The sequence below is a fragment of the Gymnoscopelus microlampas genome (assembly GCF_963454915.1).
Source record: "Gymnoscopelus microlampas genome assembly, chromosome: 16".
NCBI lineage: Eukaryota > Metazoa > Chordata > Actinopteri > Myctophiformes > Myctophidae > Gymnoscopelus > Gymnoscopelus microlampas.
The window spans coordinates 10025217-10048062 of NC_139953.1; the positions used below are offsets into that span (position 1 = coordinate 10025217).

The 22846-nt window shown below is 40.6% G+C and overlaps 2 protein-coding genes across 5 annotated transcripts in view; both read left to right on the forward strand.

Moving 5' to 3' along the window:
• The first annotated feature begins 230 nt into the window (after positions 1 to 230).
• LOC311062575 (heterogeneous nuclear ribonucleoprotein Q-like) lies at positions 231 to 13020 on the forward strand. 2 transcript variants are annotated; one of them, XR_014602513.1, is made up of 11 exons: positions 231 to 402; positions 1107 to 1296; positions 3414 to 3532; positions 4276 to 4497; positions 5121 to 5297; positions 5977 to 6112; positions 6499 to 6704; positions 6936 to 7085; positions 7733 to 7854; positions 8180 to 10519; positions 11224 to 13020. XR_014602513.1 is itself a non-coding variant. In XM_084081715.1 (10 exons), exons 2-10 carry the CDS (start codon positions 1107 to 1109, stop codon positions 8829 to 8831), a joined length of 1974 nt encoding a protein of 657 aa, XP_083937841.1. In that variant the 5' UTR covers positions 231 to 402; the 3' UTR covers positions 8832 to 13020. The 2 variants fall into 2 exon arrangements, 1 of the variants encoding a protein (XP_083937841.1); XM_084081715.1 differs by having other exon boundaries at positions 8180 to 13020.
• A 2312-nt stretch (positions 13021 to 15332) lies between these two features.
• The window catches only part of LOC311062707 (sorting nexin-14-like), a 45680-nt gene continuing 38166 nt past the window's right edge, over positions 15333 to 22846 (forward strand). For 2 of the 3 annotated variants that reach the window (XM_084081916.1, XM_084081918.1), the window contains exons 1-9: positions 15333 to 15573; positions 17099 to 17249; positions 18506 to 18626; positions 19364 to 19440; positions 20817 to 20895; positions 21006 to 21049; positions 21129 to 21216; positions 21473 to 21557; positions 22098 to 22254. In XM_084081916.1, coding sequence (XP_083938042.1) covers positions 17110 to 17249; positions 18506 to 18626; positions 19364 to 19440; positions 20817 to 20895; positions 21006 to 21049; positions 21129 to 21216; positions 21473 to 21557; positions 22098 to 22254 — 791 coding nt within the window. In that variant the 5' untranslated portion in view covers positions 15333 to 15573; positions 17099 to 17109. Of the gene's footprint in view, positions 15578 to 17098; positions 17250 to 18505; positions 18627 to 19363; positions 19441 to 20816; positions 20896 to 21005; positions 21050 to 21128; positions 21217 to 21472; positions 21558 to 22097; positions 22255 to 22846 lie in introns of all 3 variants that reach the window. The other variant, XM_084081917.1, reaches the window with a different exon arrangement.

Sequence of the window (22846 nt, forward strand, 5' to 3'; positions counted from 1 at the left end):
TGTCTGCGTACCAAAACAAGATTTGTGTCGTTAAAATGTTTGTAAAAAACGTTCCAATGTTTTTCAAATAGCCGACGTGATTATGTTTAAAGGGCGAAGCCAAGGGCTCGCTTCTTTCGGGGGTTGTTTTCATAGACCCGCTTTGCTTGTTTCTCTCGCAAGAAAAACCTGGCAACTCTGAGCATAGCCCGTGAGCAGCGGCTGCAGAGACCCCGTGCAGTCATTGAGAAGCGCTCGCGACGGTACGTCGTCGCCATTTTGCCTCAACTACCAACCGGGACTAAAAAGGAAAGCAACACCACCGGCGTTAAGAAGAACAACATCTTTCTCCCTGTTTTTTTAGAAGCAGCTTGGACATAACAACGCGAATTGGCAGAGTGTGCATCAAGTCATCTTTGCAAGGTAAGTGTTTTAAATCACTTAAAGGAGGGAGGTTAATGCATCAAAGCCACGGATGGAGGTGTATTACACGGCGTCTACGGTAGCTAAGCTAACGTTAGCATGACCATAAAGGCTTGTTGGGTTTGCTCGTCCAGCCGGCATTTTGAAAACCGTCCCGCTTTTTTCTTTCCCCTTGTTGTCGTAACGTTACGGTGTTCCGCCCTGCGTGTTATTTACACACATACATACGTTTACACGACTCGTATTGTTAACATAGTATAGGCGACGTGATGGCTGCGTGTTATTATTCGTAACCTCGTTAGCCGACGTTAGCTAATAGCTTCCTCCGCACGCCGACTGAAGACGTGGGCCTGTTTCGTCCACACGAGCCTATGTAACGGTGGTTAGCATGCAGAGGCGTGGTGGTGGTGGGCACGGATCATCGTTATCCCTCCATTAATCGAGATGAGGTCGATTAGTTAGTACACTGTACACGCAAACGTCATCAAATCATCGTTTTTTGCAGATTTCACACAATCGGACCTAGAAAGACACTGTATTTGAATGTGTACTATCCTGGACCAGAGACTGCATCAGACCAGTGGCGCCAATCTGCACACTCGGTGTGTGTGCATGGTTTATCTGCTGTGGGACCCCTCTGCTCTGTAATCTGTGTTTTTTATTTGCTTCTAATCTTCGTTTCTAATCTCATCCTCCACACACAGATGTCTGACGACATGGCCACGGATCATGTTAACGGGAACGGGGGCACACCAGAGGCAGAGGAAGTGGAACAGGAACCGATGGAGACGTCCGAGGCCGTCGTAGTGGTGAAATCGGAACACTTCGAGACCCTGTTGGAGGCTGGGCTGCCTCAGAAGGTCGCTGAGAAGCTAGACGAGATCTACGTTGCAGGTAAAGAGGCATCCGTTTCTAATGCATCAGTCCCAATGCACCATAACACACACGCACAGTAAAATCCTATGTGAAACGTGGTTCCATTTGGTCACTCAGAGTTAAAGCTCCAATCCGGAACTTTAACCACTCTGTATTGTAGAGCAAGGGTTCCCAAACTTGTCAGGCTGCAACCCCCCCACACCCACACCCCATATCATCATATTTGAACTGGGAACCCCCCTAAGGACAAGTGCTTGAAATGTTTGCATATTTAGCCACAGGTAAATGTTGTGAAAATAGCCGATCTACAAGCTCACAACTGTGAGGCGTTGTGAGCTTGTAGATTGACTATTTTCACAATGCTTGTCTCTTTCTTACCTACTATTTGGCATTACAAAATTGTAAATTGTAACTTAAGAAATGTGCAGATTCTCTGTATACACTTATGACTGTTTGTTGGTTTGTTTACTGTTGAGTGAGAAAACAGTGTTGCACGTTGAGCTAATCATTTGGGGACCCTCAAAATAATTTGGGAACCACTGTTGTAGAGTATGTGAATGCAATATGCTAACTAGCATGTTGGGGGAGGGGTGGGGGTTGTCCTTCTCCCTTCCATTGAGAAAGTACACCTTTGTGCCTGGTAGGCCACCTACTGGTTCACCTGTAGCCCAGCCTGAAGCTCGTAGTGCAATATCCCCCCCTGACCAAAGTAGAGATGCCTTCTTGGCATCTGGCGATGAAAACTTGCGTGTATGGTTTCCACTCCCAGGCAGGGCATGAAAGTTACGGATAGCAGCTTATAGACCGATGAAATACAGTAAAGTCCTTTTTGTTTAAAGCTTCTTTAAAGCACCGGGGGCTTTACTGTATTCGCAGATGGCATCTGTTCTTTGAAGCTTCATGTTGATCATTATCTCCCCCTGGCAGCGATTAACCCACCACAGTTTTTAAGGTGGTCCGTCTTTTCTAACGTTAATTATCAGGTCACTGTTGGGAGCAGCATGCCATTGTCATTCATATGAATTAGTTTCACTTTAGTCAAAGGGTGGGTGTTGTCTTTATTAGGGTTCAAGGGGGTTGGTACAAGACCAGCTGGCATCAAGACCGGATCAGTAGAATGTAGAGAACAATAGAAGTGATTGTGTGACTGATGCAGATGGTAGGAACTTGTTAAACAGGACTAGACTGCAATGTGCACGGCTAGCTCCAAGTATGCTCAAGTGGCTTAGTTTAATGCATTTTAGGTTTGGGGTCAAACATCAGTTTCTGCTGTGCAAACTGATGTTATTGGTATTCAACATTATGGGCTTTTAGTGGTAACACTGTCTGTACACCACTGCTGATTTCCATCAGGGTTTTATTTCTCACTAGCGGTGGGATTCAATGGCAAACCAGCAATTTATCACAATATTCTGTAAAGAAAAATATTAGAAAGATTGTTAATTGTGGGAGTATGAATAGTCTGGAGGATATTACAAATGAATGGTGAAGCCTCATTTCAAAACCAAGGATTAATAGTACACCCCCTTACTCAGGTTTTTGTCATGGGTACTTTTCAAAGCAGACCTAGCTAATCTAACTTGTATGCATGTGCAGTCTTCTTTACTTTTGCCCAAGTATGTTAAGAATGGTGTATATATGTGTATAATAGCAGGCATACGTGCAATAGGTAATAGACTTTACATTTTGTATAAGAACTTTAGATGCTCCAAAAATTAAAAATGTATTGGCAGATTAGTGAAGGTGGTAAACCAGGATGCGGTCACTGCTGTAGGAAGTGTGAGAACACACTGGATGATCACTTTCACTTCTTTTTGCACCGTGCTGTAATTCAACCCTAGTCGGATAGGAATAGTAGCACAGATTAAATCAATAATTGGCTTGGAGTTCAATCAGGATTTCAGTACTATACAGTTAGGTAATATTCCATCCAAATGTTGTTCTTGTGGACAAAGATATAGATTTTGACAAATTATAATTATAAAATTATCTTATAATTAAATTAAAGCCAATATGCAAAGCATCATCATTAGATTGTCTCTCTGCCATGGTCATGTAATAAAAGCATGTATTAGTCCCCCATTGGTCTTGTAGAGTTGTGTATTTATGCTTACTGTTTCACATTCTATCCCTAGGACTGGTAGCACATAGTGACCTAGATGAGAGGGCGATTGAAGCTTTGAAAGAATTCAACGAGGAGGGAGCTCTACAAGTCTTGGTTCAATTCAAAGAGAGTGACCTGTCACACGTGCAAGTAAGTTGGTCATGGAGTTACCACTAGTTGGATCACATGCTTGTATTTAGAGGTGTGAAATTGTTAAAAATATAAATGGTCTAATGGATATTTATCAAGTAACATGTTAGTAATGGGTAGTGATGTGTCATGCACAGTTTTTGAACATGTCGTTTACAAATTCACCCAATTGTGAATGTTTGTTACATATTATAACATGAAACTTTTCTCTCCTGGGTCAACATCTGAAAGGATTTGGCCATGTGTCATTTAATTTGGCCTATTGGCAACATTACCTATAAAATGTCTAAGACCAAGAATGGTCAATCTCGACAAAACAAACGGCTCATATCCCACAGTATTCACGTAACTCCATTGTTGTATGAAAAACGGTTAAAACTAGTCCCTGAGCCATACTGTTGGTATTGTCAATATAATTCATCATTGCAATTAGCTTGGACATTGCCTTATTTGCCCAAGTTGAATGCAATGATGAATTGTGCTGACCAAAGCACACCAGTTTGGCTCTGGGACTTGTTTGAACCATTTTTGTACAAACAATGACTTCCAGATATCAGCTGTATTTGGTTTGGCAAGATGGATCTTACTCATAAGTAGGAGAAATGCATTTTTCGGTCTAGGATTTTACGCAGGCTGTTAACAATAAGAAAAAGGAGAAAAGAAGGGTTCAGATGTGAGAAGGATGTGATGAGCACTAAACACTGTTGTTAACCCATGTTGGATATCCATGCTTTCTCCTACAGAACAAAAGTGCTTTTCTCTGTGGAGTAATGAAGACTTACAGACAGAGGGAGAAACAAGGGACCAAAGTTTCAGATTCCACTAAGGGACCAGACGAGAGTAAAATCAAAGAGCTCCTAGATCGAACCAACTACACACTAGATGTCACGACAGGACAGAGGAAGTATGGCGGCCCTCCACCGGAGTCTGTGTACACAGGCGCTCAGCCCACCATCGGAACAGAGGTACCAGCTCCACTTTATTTTTATGGCTATTCCATTGAATGTTTTTTTCCCATAGCCAAACAGCACCTCATTAATTCGGTGTCCTTTCTGCCATTGACATAAAAAAATGAAGGGAACATGTTTTCCAATTAGACTTACAAGATGATGCCACACTTCATTAGTCCTAGTCACAACTTGACCCTAACAAGTACAACCTTTTGCTTCAGGCTTTAAATGCCTGTTCTTAATTGTCTGGCTAAATCTGGTCAACCGGACCGCAAACCGCGGAAAGCCTGAACAAATAACCACGTTTTGTTGCTGTATTTCATTTGTTCATTTGCATTTGTTAAAGCATTGCCTTAATATCACCAGAAGCATTAAAAGTAGTAATTTCTTAGTAGCCAGACCAGTTGGATGGCTAGTTGCCTGGTTACTTGCATTTGTTTAAATGCTGACAGACACCCCTACAAGTTGTTAAAAGTAGCTATTTTAGGCAAAGTTCGTTTGCACAGCACAGATGGGATGAAATGATGTAAACCCACATGGAATGATTCATTTGAATATTAGTTTTATGTCCTGAAATGAACAAGATTGGTAAATGTCACTAGTTATTTATTTATGACTGAGTACACATTTCTCCTCAGATTTTTGTTGGCAAGATTCCTCGTGACCTGTTTGAAGATGAGCTGGTGCCCCTGTTTGAGAAGGCAGGTCCCATCTGGGACCTGAGGCTAATGATGGACCCTCTCAGTGGTTTGAACAGGGGCTACGCCTTTGTCACTTTTTGCACAAAAGAAGCGGCCCAGGAGGCTGTCAAATTGGTGAGTGTTTATTTTACCCAGGAGGAAAAAAAAGCATAGGTTATCAAGACGGTTTGCCACTTAAGCCCTATATAATTGGTTGTAAGAAGAATAGTAAAAGTAGCATATCTGCAAGCTCATAGCAAGTCATGATTCGTGAGCTTGTAGATCTGCTATTTTCTTTTCAGCGGCCAACAGTAGAGAACTGTATTTTTCAGTTCCCATCTATAAATGTATGCAACTGATTGCAGAGTAGTGGGGCATCCTCACTTAGCTAACGTGCCCTGGATAAGGATTAGAATTAGCTGATCATAAAATTCTTCTTCAGGACAGCCTTACAGGCAGGTGACACATTGATGGGTAAATCATAAAGGAATAGGAGTGAAGTAACGTGACAAATTGTAAGTTTCAAATGAAATGTCAATACAGCCATCATAGTTAATCAACCACCTTTCTAGAGATGAAGAACAATGCCGTAATCAGTTTGTATTTGTATGACTTGCATACATTCATACTTTCTCATTAACCACTTTAGCCCTTTTTCAAAAATAGCAAAAGTGGCACAGCTACAAGCTCACTGTGTGTTTTGAAACGTTGTGAGCTTGTAGTCTATCTTCTATTTTTGACCCCCACCCCCCTGACATTTCCAAAATAGGAACAGCAGGTTAAAAGTGGTTACCTGTTTTTGTTCATTCCACAGTGTAATAACCACGAAATTCGCCCCGGCAAGCACATTGGAGTGTGCATATCTGTAGCCAATAACCGGCTTTTTGTGGGTTCCATCCCCAAAAGTAAAACAAAGGAACAGATTGTTGAAGAGTTTAGTAAAGTCACAGGTGAGTCATCTTTCCGCTAGTAAAATGGAAGTGTAATGAAACTATGATAACAACTAACAACCTTTAGTTGACTTACATAGATTTGTGTGTATATTTTTGTGTACTCCTATTCCTGTTAATTATATATAGTTTTATAATTGTTACAGACTCCCTCAAACTCAGTTACAAGTCATTTCTGCTCTGTCGCACGATGGTGTCGCGGGTTGAGAACGGCCGACCTACAAGCTCACAGTGCTTCGCATCTGCGACGCTTTGTAAGCTTGTAGGTCTGCTATTGCACACTGTCACAGGACGAAGGTTGAATCAGGCTTTACTTGACTAAACAATATTGTGAAAAAACTATTTGTAACAAATGCTTGCCCCTCCCCACCCTTTCTTAAACACAGAGGGTCTCACTGATGTCATACTCTACCACCAACCGGATGACAAGAAGAAGAACAGGGGGTTCTGTTTCCTAGAGTATGAAGACCATAAAACAGCAGCTCAAGCTCGACGCCGGCTGATGAGTGGCAAGGTTAAAGTTTGGGGTAACGTGGTGACGGTGGAATGGGCTGACCCCATCGAAGACCCTGACCCCGATGTGATGTCAAAGGTAGGTCAGAGGGAAATTCATTGGTTTGAGAAGAACTGGTTTAAAATGTCACAAAAAAATGGGAGGGATTTTAATTGTTTTTTAGGTAATGAGCTGATCATTTTTTTGTTGACCAGGCGTGACCCGCTAAAACTTTGTGAGGCTGATTAAATCACTGACTTGACTAAATAAAAGGACGCTTTATATGCAGCAGAAAGTGTTTAATTATTCGTTTCGCTGTCCAATCCACAGGTCAAGGTTTTATTTGTGCGAAATCTTGCAAATGGCGTCACAGAAGAAATTTTGGAAAAATCCTTTGGCGAGTTCGGCAAACTGGAGCGGGTGAAAAAGCTGAAGGATTACGCCTTCATCCACTTTGAAGAGAGAGATGGTGCAGTCAAGGTGCGGTTCTGTAGCAGTTCAGCAATGTATGGAAACATGAACATTAACACAGTTTGTGTGGACACAAATAAATAAAATGGTAAATTAAAACTGTGGCATCTATTTGGTGACCTGCACAAAGCAGGAGTGGAACTATTGTAATGAGGCTGTCTCTTTGTCTGTCTGTGTATACGTTAGGACTGTGCCCCACTAAGAACTTTATTTTATCTAATTGGATTCAGCAGTTGAATATTACAATTTGTTTTATATATAAAGTATTAGCATATAAGTATAGTAAGTTATATATAACACTCTGAAAATAGCATATTGGCCTGTGTTTCAGTGCTGGTATAGACCAAGTTAACATTGTCAAAATTAAAATCTGTTAAAACAACTGAATATTCAATATGCCAGTTGGCTGCTTCGATCTTTAGCCTGTGTGGGGATTTGTCTGGCATAATCTTTTATGGGGAAAGACTGCTCGAGTCAAAGAATCTCAGTTGACTGATGGTTCTCTGACAAATTATTAAAAATCTTTGACTTTCATGTGTCAGACCTACTATTCATGTCTTCACTTGGCTTGAAACACAGCCTTGCAGCTAAACTATGCACACCTCTGGGTTGCCTATAAAATATTTATATTAATGTTCAATATTTCTTCTTCTTAGGCGTTGGACGAGATGAATGGGAAGGAACTGGAGGGAGAGTGCATTGAGATTGTATTTGCTAAGCCGCCTGATCAAAAAAGGAAAGAACGCAAGGCCCAGAGACAAGCAGCCAAAACACAAATGTAAGAAAGATCATGCACGTTTTCATTTCTTTTCCCTTTTCCATGACATTTTCTGTTAAATTATATTCATGAATTTGCTTTATTGTCACTTTTGAAAAAACACTTGAGCCCTTTATACTTTGTTGAATGAGAAAATAGCCGATCTACACACTCACAACGTGTCATGATGCGTTTTGAGCTTGTAGATCTGCAATTTTGGCTTTTCAAAGCGTAAGAAGAGTTAGGCCTATAATGATGCCGGTTTGAAAGTGGTTCAAGGCAGGTTGAAAGTGGTTAAGACTTTGCATTCAGAGTTGTAACTGTACTGTGTAATATCTCACCACAGGTATGATGACTATTACTACTACGGGCCTCCTCCACCCATGCCACCTCCTGCGAGGGGCCGTGGCCGAGGCGCCGGTGGCCGGGGAGGCAGCTACGCCGCCTACGCGCCCGACTACTACGGCTACGACGACTACTATGACTACTACGGCTATGACTACCAGAACTACCGCGGCGGCTACGAAGACCCCTACTACGGCTACGATGACTTCCAGGTCCCCAGCCGGGGGCGTGGGGGCGGAGGCAGAGGGGGCCCACGTGGAGGGTCCTCGCCTGGCGGGAGGGCACGCGGACCGAGCGGCCCCCCTCGTGGTCGCGGCGGCTACTCCCAACGAGGAGGAGGTGGTCCCGGCGGACCCAGCCGAGGAGTGAGGGGAGGAGGCAGAGGAGGCGTGCCGATGAGAGCAGGAGGAGGCGGAGGCCGCGGCGGGGTACGTGGTGCTCGGGGTGGTGGCCGCGGTGGAAATGTAGGAGGGAAGCGCAAAGCCGATGGGTACAGCCAGCCCGATTCCAAACGCCGGCAGACCAATAGTCAGAACTGGGGCTCGCAACCCATTGCTCAGCAGCCGCTGGGTGGCGATCATTCTGGTAACTATGGTTACAAATCTGACAACCAGGAATTCTATCAGGATTCTTTTGGGCAACAGTGGAAGTAGAGTGGTGCAAAATAGGGCTTTTTGATAAAACGACAACAAAACCATTTTTTCTAGAGACTTTGATCTGATCGGGCCCTAAAAATTCCATACGGTTGCCTGTTTCTGTTTTTGTTTTTGTATTGTTTCTCCTCCCCAAAAAAAATTGGTGACATCTGGCAAGGTATCTTTTTGTACATATTTTAATCCGCTTGGACTCAAAACAAGTAGCTCACACTCCCACCTGCTTCTGGCGAACTGGTTTTATTTTATTTTATTCCTTTTTTGTTTGTTTTTTAAGCTGGTCGATAAGTTTTCCATAACAAAGTTTGAAGAAAAAAAAATAATTAGATTGCAGTCATGTGCTGGAGCTGTCTATTTGGCTTATAGCTTTATGTATGTTTTATAGTAATTATGGTTATCATGTTTTAAGTAGCCTACAGCAGCAAAGCTTAATGTCTCCTAAACATGTATTTAAAACAAATGAATCTACAATTTGTATTGTCAAAGTAAATGCGTGTCTTGTTATTGAAGAAAAAAAAAAGGACCTCAGCAGTCCTATTTTTTGGCTTGACCTTTTGGCTTGTATCCTTTTGCTGTTTGTCTGCTCTAATAAACATTACACGCACACGTGTACAAAAAAACTCAAATTGTGTTGCAAATTCATGTTTCGGCAAATTCTTCTCTTCAAATTTCGTCTTCAAAATTTCTAAAGGCTCCTTGTGGAAGGAAAAAGGACCAAAGGTTTGCCGGCATAATGTTGGCCACATGTTACAAATGTCACCTTGCATGCCATCAAATTTCCAGTTCACCTAATATAGTTGGCATCTCAAGAGTGCTTTTATGTATGTTTAGTTACATATTCCATCCTTTGAGTTTCTCTCATGTCCCCAAAAAAAACCATACTTGGTGAGATTAGTTTTCACAAATTGGTATTCCAAATTAAATGCTTTGTTATGTTAGGAGAAGAGAAATTAGGAGAGCCTCCATACTTTTCCTTTTTATTGACATTCCCTACTGAAAAGCACAATTTGATCCAGATTTAAAATTAAGTTTGTTTTGACCCAGAAGGATCTATCTAACTGTTGAAGGCCTGGATACTAATCTTTGCATGTTTTATCCTAAGTTTTAATTACTGTGCAATGGTGGGAAAGTAATTGAAGTGCATGTTTGCTTGTTGTGCTTCTTGTAAAAAACACTTTTTTTTGTTGCTTTGGTAGCAAAAATGGCTGCTTTTAACATCTCACTCCCCCCACCCTTACCCCAATGTTCAATCACTGCTCTATTACCGCCTTAAAAAAAAGCAGCAAGGCATTTCATTGCTCTTTCTTGGCCTTGTCTTTAAAGGCATTGTGATGTGCATGTGTGAAGTTGTAGGTCGTGGAAGTCCCCGAGAATGCTTCAGTATCTTTGGCTTCTGATGTAACGCATATTTTCTTTTTACCTTTTTATTCGACAGGCTTTTCTCTACAGTTAATGCATCGTATTGTCTGTCTGTGGTTCTGTGCGCGTGAGAGAGAGAGAGAGAGAGAGACCAGTAGAAGTGTGTAGATGTCATTTGTCCCTTCCTGTTCTATTCTCTAACTGGCTCCTTTTGTTACCTGACTAGCAGGGAAAAGGGGGAGAGGCTGGTGCTGAAGTGTCACTATGAAGAGACTGGCCAGTATATGGGGCTTACACACTGCAAAGCTGCCAAAGGATTGGATGGAATGGTAAGGTCCACCTGACTGACAGACTTGACTGAATGGTCCAATGGTATTTACAAATGACTGACAATACTGTCGGGTCATATCACCGCCTTATAAGGAGCCCAAACATAACATATTATCACATTCACATGAAGATAACAAGAATAGAAGAGCAAGAATAAAATTTGAAGCTGCTTCCTTACAGAAATTCCTTTTACATAGTAAAGACACTGCCCCGATCTCCCTCTGTGTCCCCTCGTCTGATACAAGACGTAAATAAGAAATTATAGAAAGCTTGACTGGAAATATAATGTCCCCTTTTTGCACCTTTTTTTTTTTGGTCTGCGTTTGCTGTGGCTCAGATGAGCTTGATAAATTAATTGATGGGGGGTGTCTGTAATTGCATCTTAATGGGGGTCTGTAATTGCATCTTAATGGATTAAATGTGATTATTTTTTAATTTGTTTTATAGGGTTGCTGGGCTTAAGAAAAGAATGTCAGCAATTTAGGGCAATGCTTCTCAAGTAGTGGGTCAGGTCAGGACTCAAAAGTGGGTCATGAGATGTTCTGGCAGATTTGCAGAAACAAACTCAAATAGAAATACATGTATTTGTATTATAACAAATATTTGCTCCTGATCTCACCGTGGTTGTGAGACACCAGTTGAGAACTAACTGGTTTACGGTGTAACTTGTGGTTACCTGGTGTTTTTTTTTCCTTTCTTCCAGTTGGGCATTCCAGGAGAATGAATTGTTCTTTTAAGGACTTTGTCAAATAGATAAAGGGTTTGGTGTACTACCTGGGTCTAAGAGGAATTGCCTGCCTGTGTCTGAACTCCTCTCTTCAGAGATATGCACATGCAACAACAGAGCACTTGACTGATAGATATTAGGTGTATGTGCGCTGCTTGGCTCTTGACTCTACAAGCACCAGCAGCCATAGACATCGTGTAAGCTTCATCTCATGAAATGAGCTTGAATAAAACAAGTCCTCCTCGCTGTCTGAACCATGTGATCATATAGTTTTGCTGGGTTGTACAATAGTTTTAGTGGGGAAATGTGACCTTTTTTTTAACAATGCATTGTTGACTTGTCAGAAAATATTCACCTCAGTAGAGGCATCAGTCTTCCTTGCTCTTTCCATTATGGGGAAAACGAGTCTTAATTTGTTTGTTTTTTCGTACCCATCATTGGAAGGATGTGCTAAATTGTATTTGAACTGTCCGCTTACTTTATATACGTGTCCCTTTATCATGAATAACATGATGGATGAAATGCAATGCCAACTACTGTGGATTCCTACACAGGTTTGTGGAAGCCTGGAAAAATATTGTTAAGTGTTGGAAATTTTGGAAAAAGAAGTTGAGCCCCAATTTGGTAAACATTTTACGTAGGCATTGACCTACTTTACATTTAATATATTGTACTGAGTAGTTGTAAGTAATAACTTTCAGTTCTATGAAGTAATATATAACCGCTTACAGAGATGTTCATCTGTTGGCGCATTGTGCACCAGCCAAAAATCTTTACAAATACAGTAACAATTAACCCATTAAGACCTGAGACTGATTCTAACCCCAGACTTAGACGTATTTGGCCGCGGACCCCCATCTCAAAATATTTTGTTCCAGGGACTCACGTGAAGCGAATATTTGAGTTACAAATGTTCGCTTTAAAAAATATATATATTAAAAGATTTGCACACATTCTCACGATTTTTCAAAAATAGCAGAGTGCCGCGCTACGAGCTTGTGGATCTGCTATTTTTGAATAGCCAAAGAAAGTGACAGATGCGTTCCCGGTCTTAATGGGTTAAGATCTGGGCGAAGAGGGTAGTCTGATGCCTTGAAGGCAACAGACGTGAAAACGTGCATATTGTTTTTGCACGGATGACGTTTTCATTCAATTGGGGGATACAACTAGGATAGAATCCTTGATCACATTACTAACGCAGAACGAGACACAACTTCTGATTTAGTCAAAGGAAATCATGGTGTGACAGGAAAAGTAGGATTGCTTTTCAATCTTGTAGGCTCCCTGCGTATTTGTCAAGATTTTGACAGGGTCTGCCTATCTGCGTCATGTTGAGCATTTCTGCGGCACTGGTTTTTAGTTGAACTCTTGAGAGTGTTCACTCCACGAGTTACAGACCTATAAGGGTCTATTTGGTTCCTAACCATTTAGCATGGGGGGAACTCTGGAATCCACTCAAGGACACCACAGGGATCCCCAGACCCCACATTGAGAACCAGTGATCCAGTTCACATTTTGTTGTCACATTTTGTCCTCTCTCCATGGTTTGTAAAAAAAAAAAAGAAGAAAAAAAAGAACCTGAACAAGTTTTTGTAGGTTTTGTAACTTTTCACTCCGTGTTATCATCACATTTCATTTGAAGAGATGTTATCAGTCAAAACATTATTTGTTTTTGTTAATTGCTAACCAGTGTGTTTGCATTCTTGCAAATTGTTTTATACTGTACAGTGAGGCGAGTGTAAATTATTTTTCTAATAAAGTTATTGACTTTGATCAGTGTTGTGTGTTTCATTACAAAGGCAACAACAAAGTTAATAGAATGTATGATGACGTTTATCTGACCAGAGAGCGCTGTTTTGACGGGTGTTAAAAGGTAACAAGATTGATTGTGGGTGTTGTAGGTGCCTTACAGCAGTCTTTCCCAAACAGTGGGTGGGGACCCATTTTTGGTAAATGTCCCTTTTTTGTTACCTACATTTTGTTTGTGAATTATTTCAAAAGATTTTCAATAATCCCCCCCCCATTTTTTTTTTTTTTTACATTCTGCAAAATAATTTCATTAATAAAAATGATCAAAGAAGGAAAAGAAAAAAGTTTAAGTAGTGAAATAGCAGATCTACAATCTCACGACCACATCTCATTGTGGCGTGCTGTGAGCTTGTTGATCGGCTTTCTTTGGGGAACCACTGTCTTACTGGCTCTGAACTGACAGACATAGCATGATAAAATACACCCACAAATAACATTATTTAGACCCTACTTGTCAAAAAACCTGGAGGATCTGTGTACCTAGCCATTAATACATGGTGACAATAACATTTCCCCCCCTCTATTACAATACAATTTTTATTGACCTTTTGGTAAGTGTACAGTTGTTCCAACAGACATGGTAGCTATTGGTTGTGTATATTATATGTACTGTATATGGCAGTGGTTCAAAGTGGGGTCTGGGTCCCCAGGGATTCCAAGGGTTCCCCAGAAAAATGTGCTAACATGCCGTCAACATCAGTTTAACCACCTATATACATATAGGCTATTTGAAAACCGCAAGCTCACAACTACAAGCTACTTTGGAGGAGAAAAACATCATATTTTTGAAACATTTTAACAACAAGATGTCCCATAAATGTGTGCCGTAGATTTGAAAACTTGGAAATGGGACATTCTGAATAATGATTAATTTTACTTTTGGTACTTTAAAGTACATTTTGATGCCAATACTTTTGTACTTTTACTCAAGTACATTTTGAATTCCGTACTTTTACTTGCAACAGAGTATTGAGTATTGATACTTTTACTTCAGAAAAAAAATGTGAGTACTTTTTCCACCACTGGTTTGGAGTATAAACATGAAGCAACAATCTAAAAAGCCTGGCTGGACACACGCTGAAACCATAACAGGTACAAATTGAACTCTTTTTTTAAATTTGTACTATGACAAACTGAAGATTTTACAGAGTATATTGGGGGGGGGGGGGGGTCACGGACAGTCCCAGAGATAGGTTAATAACATCGTATGAGAGTCATGTTTCAGCAGGCTACGTTATTTTTTAAAAACATTTTTTAGGGGGTTCTAAATTGACCCGTACAAGTCTAACCCTGACAGTATCCACAAGTTTCCTAGGGCAGTGCAGAGCCTTCTATTAGAGAGTTGCGCCAATGAGGGGTCAGAAACAGCGTCGGTCACGTGGTTTATGTAGCTGGAAATAGTGACAAGGAGCCGTCGACTTCAATGCATTCCATGAACTATGTGTATGTAGAAGACCTGGCCCGAAGAAGTGAACGGAGTTGGCGCAACTCTCTAATAGATGGCAATGGGGCAGTGGTTCTCAAACTTTTCATGTCAAGGACCTAACAGACGACGTCACACTGATAAGAACCAGTATGCGTGCAACCAGTATGCGCGCAATGAAACCGAATGAAACCCATTCTATCAGGTCTCGCGAGGACGCGCCTCACCAGCCAACACACAAGAGGGGTTGGGGTGTGCTGAAACCAGCGCACCCCAAAACAACAGGTTGAGAATTGATTGCGCGAAACAATCACCTGTGCTTACCTGTGCTTGTCTCAATGTCGTTAAACAAATAATTGGTCAGCCCGCGGACCCCCATTTGAAAAGATAAGCCAAGGATCCCCAATAAGAGAAGATTTGTACGGCTCTAGCAGTGATTTTCCACTATTTTAATTTCGGGGACCCCAATTTATTTTGTAAAATCAATGTTAATTTAACTTAGAACTTAGTAACTCAGATAGTGTACTTGGTTCCATTTGTACACTCTCTGAGTTGGACCCGTTATGGTCCATTTGGTTCCATTTGTACACTCTCTGAGGGTCAATTTGGTTGATAAATTATCATTAAGCTGGGGACCCCCTGGAACTCCCTCAAGGACCCCTGGGGGTTAGGGTACAAATGTACCCTAACGGGTCCATTTGGTTCCATTTGTACACTGTCAAAGAAGTTAAGGGTAGGTCGGTCCTTGAAATGTAAAAGTTTGAGAAATCCGAGGTGGAAAGACTGGTGACGCGAGATTAGGTTGCTGCTTGTTTCTCCCGCAAAACTGGCAACAACACTGGTGGACGCACATCTCGCGGTGACGGACGGGAGTGACATCGTTAGGATTATAGCGAAACATTCCATGATCCGTCAGAAGGAAAACATAAGCGTTAACTAAAAACTATAAATGTAGCCTCAAAAAGGAGATTTTTTAAATGTGGATATTCCTCGGGGGAAGTGTAGAGAACGGAGATGACAAAATAGAGATGCACGCACGCGGATAATATGTGTTTTATATGAAAAAGAGCTACAATCAAATGCCTTCGAGCACAGTAAGTTTATGAACCATGTTTACTTGTTGTCGTCTACTAGCCGAGCTACCTTATAACTCACCAACTTAAAGCTTATTGTTGAGGGACGATTTGTGATTTACAACACGTTTAGTTAGTTATGAACACAACAGCTTTGTAACCACATGGACTCAATATATTGTCCTTATTCTGACCAAAACAAGCGAAAACACGCGAAAACAAGCGAGCATTCTGCCAAAAATGGAAGTTCATACAAGCATATCCTAACACATATCCTATTCTTCTAATGGCCGAAATGTATATAGGGCTGGAGTGGTTAAAGTATGTTTTGTAATAATATTCACAATCTGCAAAGTAACTCAAGTTTTGAAATAATTGTAGTGGATTAAAAGTACACTATTTGTCTCTGAGATTTAGTGGAGTAGAAGCAACATTATTGAACATTGGAAATACTCCAGTAAAGTAAAAAATCCTCAAAAGTGTACTTAAGTACAGTACTTAAGTAAATGTACTTAGTTACTTTACACCACTGTTTATTTCAAAGAGATGGTGTGTAGTATACTAGTGGACAAGCATAGAGCCTTGGGAACCCTTAATTTAAGTAACTTTTTTATTAATAACCTAATTGAATTAACTATAGTTCACTGGTTCTCAATGTTTGTTCCGGGGACCCCCAGGGGTCCTTGAGGCCGGGGGATCCAGGGGGTCCCCATGCAGCTAAATGATTAATAGTTAGGAACCAAATTGACCCCTACACGTCTGTAACTCTGAGATTGTACACATGGGACCATAGGGATTATGTGGTTGATTCATGTGTATTCTGTTCTAACAGCATGTATTGAAATTATGGCTGGAGTACATTGAAATTGATTGAATACTTTATTAACAGTTTGCAAAATAATACAGAGGTACAATTATACAATAATGCTAAAAATATAACTCAAAAAGTCCTAAGGGCTTGTTTCCATTGTGGTCCTATGATGACCGGAATACAGACATATTTCATGTGTATTTTGTCCTACGGTATGCATTGAAATGATGGCTTGAATACAGACATATTTCATGTGTATTTTGTCCTACAGTATGCATTGAAATGATGGCTTGAATACAGACATATTTCATGTGTATTTTGTCCTACAGTATGCATTGAAATGATGGCTTGAATACAGACATATTTCATGTGTATTTTGTCCTACATTATGCATTGAAATGATGGCTTGAATACAGACATATTTCATGTGTATTTTGTCCTACAGAGTGCATTGAAATGATGGCTGGAATACAGACATATTTCATGTGTATTTTGTCCTACAGAGTGCATTGAAATGATGGCTGGAATACAGACATATTTCATGTGTATTTTGTCCTACAGAGTGCATTGAAATGATGGCTGGAATACAGACATATTTCATGTGTATTTTGTCCTACAGAGTGCATTGAAATGATGGCTGGAATACAGACATATTTCATGTGTATTTTGTCCTACAGAGTGCATTGAAATGATGGCTGGAATACAGACATATTTCATGTGTATTTTGTCCTACAGAGTGCATTGAAATGATGGCCGGTGTACAGACGTATTGTGACAATCTGAAGCAGAGACTGAAGCTGGACGTCCTGAGAGAAATGTTCCGCCAATATCCTCTCTTCTGCTTCGTGCTGCTGTCCATGCTGTCCCTGACTGTACTGCTCAACAAGTATGATTGATCATTGCATGTTATCATTGCTGTCGGACAGAAACATCTTATGTGCGATGCGAGGGTGTGGTCTCTAGCCCAGTGGTTCTCAAACCTTTTCATGTCAAGGACCCCAAAATGATATGTATTTGGCCGCGGACCCCCATCTCAAAATATTTTGTTCCAGAGACCCCCAGAAGCAAAGGTTCCAGTTACAAATGTTCCCTTATGATTTCTCAAAAATAGCTGCTTGTAGATCTGCTAGTTTTGATTAGCCAACGTGTAAAATATGGTTAAAGTGGTTAAAATGGTATCCCCCCAAGGACCCCTGGGGGTCCCCGGACCCCACTTTGAGAACCAATGGTCTGGCCAACACCAACTCGGGACTACTGAATCGCTGCCCTCTAACTACAGTGTTGTTAGCTAAGCTGTCTCTTTGTAAATGAATGTCCTACTTGATCACACTACAGCATCACACAAAAGCATCAAAAGTAGCATATCCACAAGCTTGTAGATCTGCTACTTTTTATATTTTTTCATTTGAATCCTGAAAAGTAACAGTTTTTTCCACCCGACAGAGACGATAGGTACTATACTTCCATGTTATAACTGTACTGCTCAGCCTTAAAGGGATAGTTCACCCCCAAAATGACTTTTTTTCTATCGATTCGAAAATTCGCGAAATGTCGCATTCCTAAGTTAATTATTTGATGACCGGCAGTGGTTCCGGTAGGAGACAGAAATAGTCTCCTTTGTGTCTCCTAATGTATGTTTTTTTTCTTCTTCGTAAATTAATACCCTAACTTTGTCATACAAGAGTGTTGCACAGTAGTGAAAATAACTACTACTGCAAATGCAATGTGAGGCGTTGTGAGCTTGTAGATTGGCTATTTTTCACAGTTTTAAAGCGCTTTTAAAATAATAATAAAAAAGGAAGTAAGGAACGGTTTTGGACTTACAAGGTTTCCATCTGACAGCAACAATATACGTCCATGGTATACCCTAACTGTAGTACTTAACAGGTAGTATATCATTATTATGACAATATCGATATGGAGGTATTTGGTCAAACATTTTTGTGGTATTTTGATACTGTCCATATGACCCAGTAACCTCATTTCAACTTTTATTTATTTATTTTCAAAAAAAAGTGTTAAACAAGAGTAATTGTAATGAAACTAAAAGTTCCCATTTGAGCTGAAGTGAAGTGGGATATAATTGATTGCTTTAAAAAGTCTCAGTGATGTCAGACTTGGGTCCTCTATGCTTATTTGCAGGTATATTCATATTCTGATGGTGTTCTGGTCCTTCCTGGCGGGCCTGGTTACTTTCTATTGTTCTATTGGACCAGAAACTCTCCTCCCAAACATCTTCTATTCCATGAAGCCCAGGAACAAAGTAAGAACAATACAAACGGCACAAACCGCCGGATTACGGCTGAGGGACCGCGTCGCTTTGTTATGTAAATCAGTGGTTCTCAAACGTTTTCTTGTCAAGGATCCCAAAATGAATGTGTAAATATTTGAAAATAGTCGCTCTTAATGCTCACAACGTGTCACATTGCGGCACCTTTTGTGCTTGTAAATGTGCTATTGATTACTGATAAACTGATATTGATGCTAAATTAACTAATCTAGCTGTGGACCCCCTGGAGTCTCCTCAAGGACTCTTGGGGGTCCCCATACCCCACTTTGAGAACCAGTAATGTAAATAGCATCAATGCTGTTTGAAAGAGTATACTTTTCTGGGCTTTAGAAAAACATACATTTTCAAATTGAGACCATGCAGTTTTGATATAGTTTTAATGACATGTATGATGGGTTATTGTACTATTTAGGACCGGCCAAGCATTAAATTTAATAATAGTTAAAATAACAAGATTCTCAAAATACAGACACAATCCCGTGTCCTGGAATAAAACGTGAAACTGGTGGCCTAATTTCTTCATAATGATGAGTTTATGATAATGGTTATTACGAATTATTGTGTCTTTATTATGACGATGAGTTTGTGATGGTTATTATTAATTATTGTGCGTTTATAACGAGTTTTAGACAATGGTTATATAATTATTGCGTCTTCAATAAAGATGATGAGTTTATGATAATGGTTCTAACTCATTCTTGTGTCTTCAGCAACCAGAGCAGCAGGAGTTGTTCCCTCAGGGACACAGCTGTGCAGTGTGTGGGAAGGTCAAGTGTAAACGACACAGGTACGTTCAACCCTACAGGACATGCAGTATGCTAGTGGCAGTGGTGTGTTGGCCTGTCACTATAGGCTCTCTGCGCAGCAACCATATTGGAAAGAACTTGGGCCTCTTCCTTACTTCCGTCTGACCAATTATACTAATTAAGGCTCTGTTCCATTCTGGTCAAACAGAGTCTGCTACACCAGTGGGTGTCAAAGTGTGGTCCAGGGACCCTTGTGGTTCCTTGAGGGCGTTCCAAATGGCCCCTTACGGGTGTTATGGGGGTCCTTGAAATTAGGATAATATGGCTGCTGTCTGCTGTGCATAGAGCCTTTTATTTCATAATCATCTAATCACAATTATTTGAGATAGCCGCAATAATTTCTCTTAGTCGTCATAATCGTTTCTATGTTGAAAGATTTTCATGCATTTTCAAATATAAGACATTTGCGGAAATAGCTGATCTACAAGCTTACAACACGTCATGAAGTTGATTAGCAATTTCTGTTTTTTGTTTTGTTTTTAGCATTAAATGATTAAATATCAGTACGGTAATTTCTTTAAGTTCTTTAACTTCTATTTAAGTTATTTGTCATATTTGCTCTGTGCAATTTTTGTTTACGAAGCCTAAAAGGCAAACAGAAATAAGAAATGTATTCATATATTCTAATGTTCAGTGTCACGGACATTAAACCCTACAGCACTGGTTATCAAACTTTTACATTTTAAGGACCCCCAGTTTGGTATGCATGCACTAGGTCATGGACCCCCTACCTTACAGACCTGTATGGATCCATTTGGTATAATTATTTAGCTGGGGACCCCCTTGAACCCTCTCACGGACCCCTGGGGGTCCCCGGACCCTACTTTGAGAACCACTGCCCTACAGGAGGACATACAGTATACTAGTGGTAGTAGTGGCTGGTATCTGTTTGACCACACAACATAAGCATAAACTGGCACATTATGCTTATTCATTTGTGCACTATTCACTATTTATTATTTATTTTGTATTAATGGTTCTAGCAGTGTAAGTCTTTCCTTTAACTTGTATTGCTGATGATTTGTTAAAAGGAAACTTTATACATTCTTGATATTCTAGCAAGATTTAAAAAAATGTCAGACATTTTGCTAAGTCATCTTTATTTGTGACACCAGATTTCGTTCAATAATATCTGCTTCTAACTGAGTGCCTTAAATGGTAACACATGTTTCTATGTTAGACTGACTATAGTGATTTAGTTTAGAGAACCATATCATATTGAAGTTTTCCCAGAATTTTTGCCTTCACCAAATACTTAAGTGTGCCACTGTGCCACCTAGTGGACGTTAAGAAGTATTGCAATGTATTCGAACAGCCTGGGTGCTATTCAAACATCTGCATTTTGTTTTGTTCACAGACCAACCCTACTGCTTGAAAACTATCAGCCATGGTTGGACTTGAAAGTTCACTCAAAAGTGGACTCTTCGGTAGCAGAGGTATATCAGACAAGGCTTTATTTTTTTTATTTCTAATCTTAATTCATAATGCATTTGACTTTTCGCCAAGACTGTTCTTTTTCATCTTTTTTTCCATCTTCGACTTGTAGGTGTTTGAGTTGGTTCTGGAGAATTTCGTCTACCCCTGGTACAGGTGAGGTGGTTTTATTTTTAACTCTATATTGTAATAACACGTAGAGGAAATGTTTTAAAAATTGTCTTCCACTTTTCAGGGACATGACAGATGATGAGGCGTGCGTGGACGAGTTGAAAATTACATTTCGTTTCTTTGCGTCAGTGATAGTTCGACGAGCTCAGAAGGTAAATAAACCCTCTTCAGCTGATAAAACCACACAAAGGGTTGTGAAGTTTATAACATGTAATGTTGTCAGTATAATAGATTTGTAAGATATCTTGCTTTTGGCCAAGAGAAGTCTTCCCCAGCCATCCTACTGTATCTCTATTCAGAGAATGTGTAGTGTCTAGCACAGAAAATGTGTATTTGTACTGGATTTTAAATATGTTGCAGTAATCCAGGGTTGTTGTTTTTAACTGCTTTGTACCACGTTGACACTAGGTGGATGTTCCTGGTGTATTTGCTGACAAAGTGATGAAAGCAATAATGAAGCACATTGAAACCATTTCAGAAGCTAAAAAAAAAGGTATAATTTATTTCTACCACAGAATGTTAGAGCAGTTGTTCTCATACCTTTTCATGTCTAGGACCCCCAAATAAATGTGTATTTGGCCCATGAACCCACAACTATTTTGTGCCAGGGACCCCCATACAAGATTTGTGTTGTATAAAATGGCAGGTCTACAAGCTCGGCTATTTTCGATTAGTAGGGTTAAAGTGGTTAAACGTGGTTGATGCTAATTAACTAATTTAGCTGGGCAGTAGGACCCCCTGGAACCCTCTTAAGGACCCCATGGGGCTCCCAGGACCCCACTTTGAGAACCACTGTGTTAGAGAAACGAGTGTACCCATCCATCGTATCACTGAGGTGTGTGTGTGTGTGTGTGTGTGTGTGTGTGTGTGTGTGTGTGTGTGTGTGTGTGTGTGTGTGTGTGTGTGTGTGTGTGTGTGTGTGTGTGTGTGTGTGTGTGTGTGTGTGTGTGTGTGTGTGTGTGTGTGTGTGTGTGTGTGTGTGTGTGTGTGTGTGTGTGCGCGCGCGTATTGTGTGTGTGTGGGGGATATACAGTGAAGAATGGAGAGGAGTTGCAGCAGGCGGCGCTGGAAGAGTACGGCGCCGACCTGCACATCGCCCTGCGGAGCCGCAAAGACGAGCTGCTGTATCTGAGAAAGCTCACTGAGCTGCTGTTCGCTTACGTCATGCCTCCTAAAGCCACTGACTGCAGGTAAGCAGCTGAGTTAACCCATTAAGGCCTGAGGTTCCGATTCTACAAAATGTCTTCTAAAATGTTGTTACATCAGTGGTTCTCAAACCTTTCCATGTCAAGGACCCCCATCTCAAAATACTTTGTTCCAGGGACCCCCCCCCCCCCCCCCCCCAGAAGCAAAGATTTGATTTAAAAACGGTTGCTTTAAAATAAATATATATTCAAAGATTTGTACAAATGTTCGCGATTTTTCAAAAATAGCAGATCTACAAGCTTGTAGATCTGCTATTTTTGAATAGCCTTAAGTATAAAATAATGGTTTAAGTGGTTACACAGATGCATTCCCGGTCTTAATGGGTTAAGAAAAAAAAGAGGTTGCGCCTCAACAATGGGATTTCTCTGTGGAGTGCTGCTAATCCCCAAAATCCAGTATACACATCAAAAACACTCAAAAGGTATGGTACTTTTTGATCGTTTGGGAGGCTTGACGTTGCCTACCTGCACATCAAAAAGACACTGACTGCAGGTGAGCAGTAGGGGTGCAGCAGTTGTTTTTTTCAATCTCTCCTCACAACTTAATAACGCAAGTTAATGCCGATCATAAAAGTAA

Coding starts and splice junctions, on each gene's coding strand:
- LOC311062575 (XM_084081715.1), top strand. CDS start 1,107: ATGTCTGACGACATGGCCACGGATCATGTTAACGGGAACGGGGGCACA. Junction 6,705..6,935: donor ACCCCGATGTGATGTCAAAG/GTAGGTCAGAGG, acceptor TCCAATCCACAG/GTCAAGGTTTTATTTGTGCG. Junction 7,855..8,179: donor CAAGCAGCCAAAACACAAAT/GTAAGAAAGATC, acceptor ATCTCACCACAG/GTATGATGACTATTACTACT.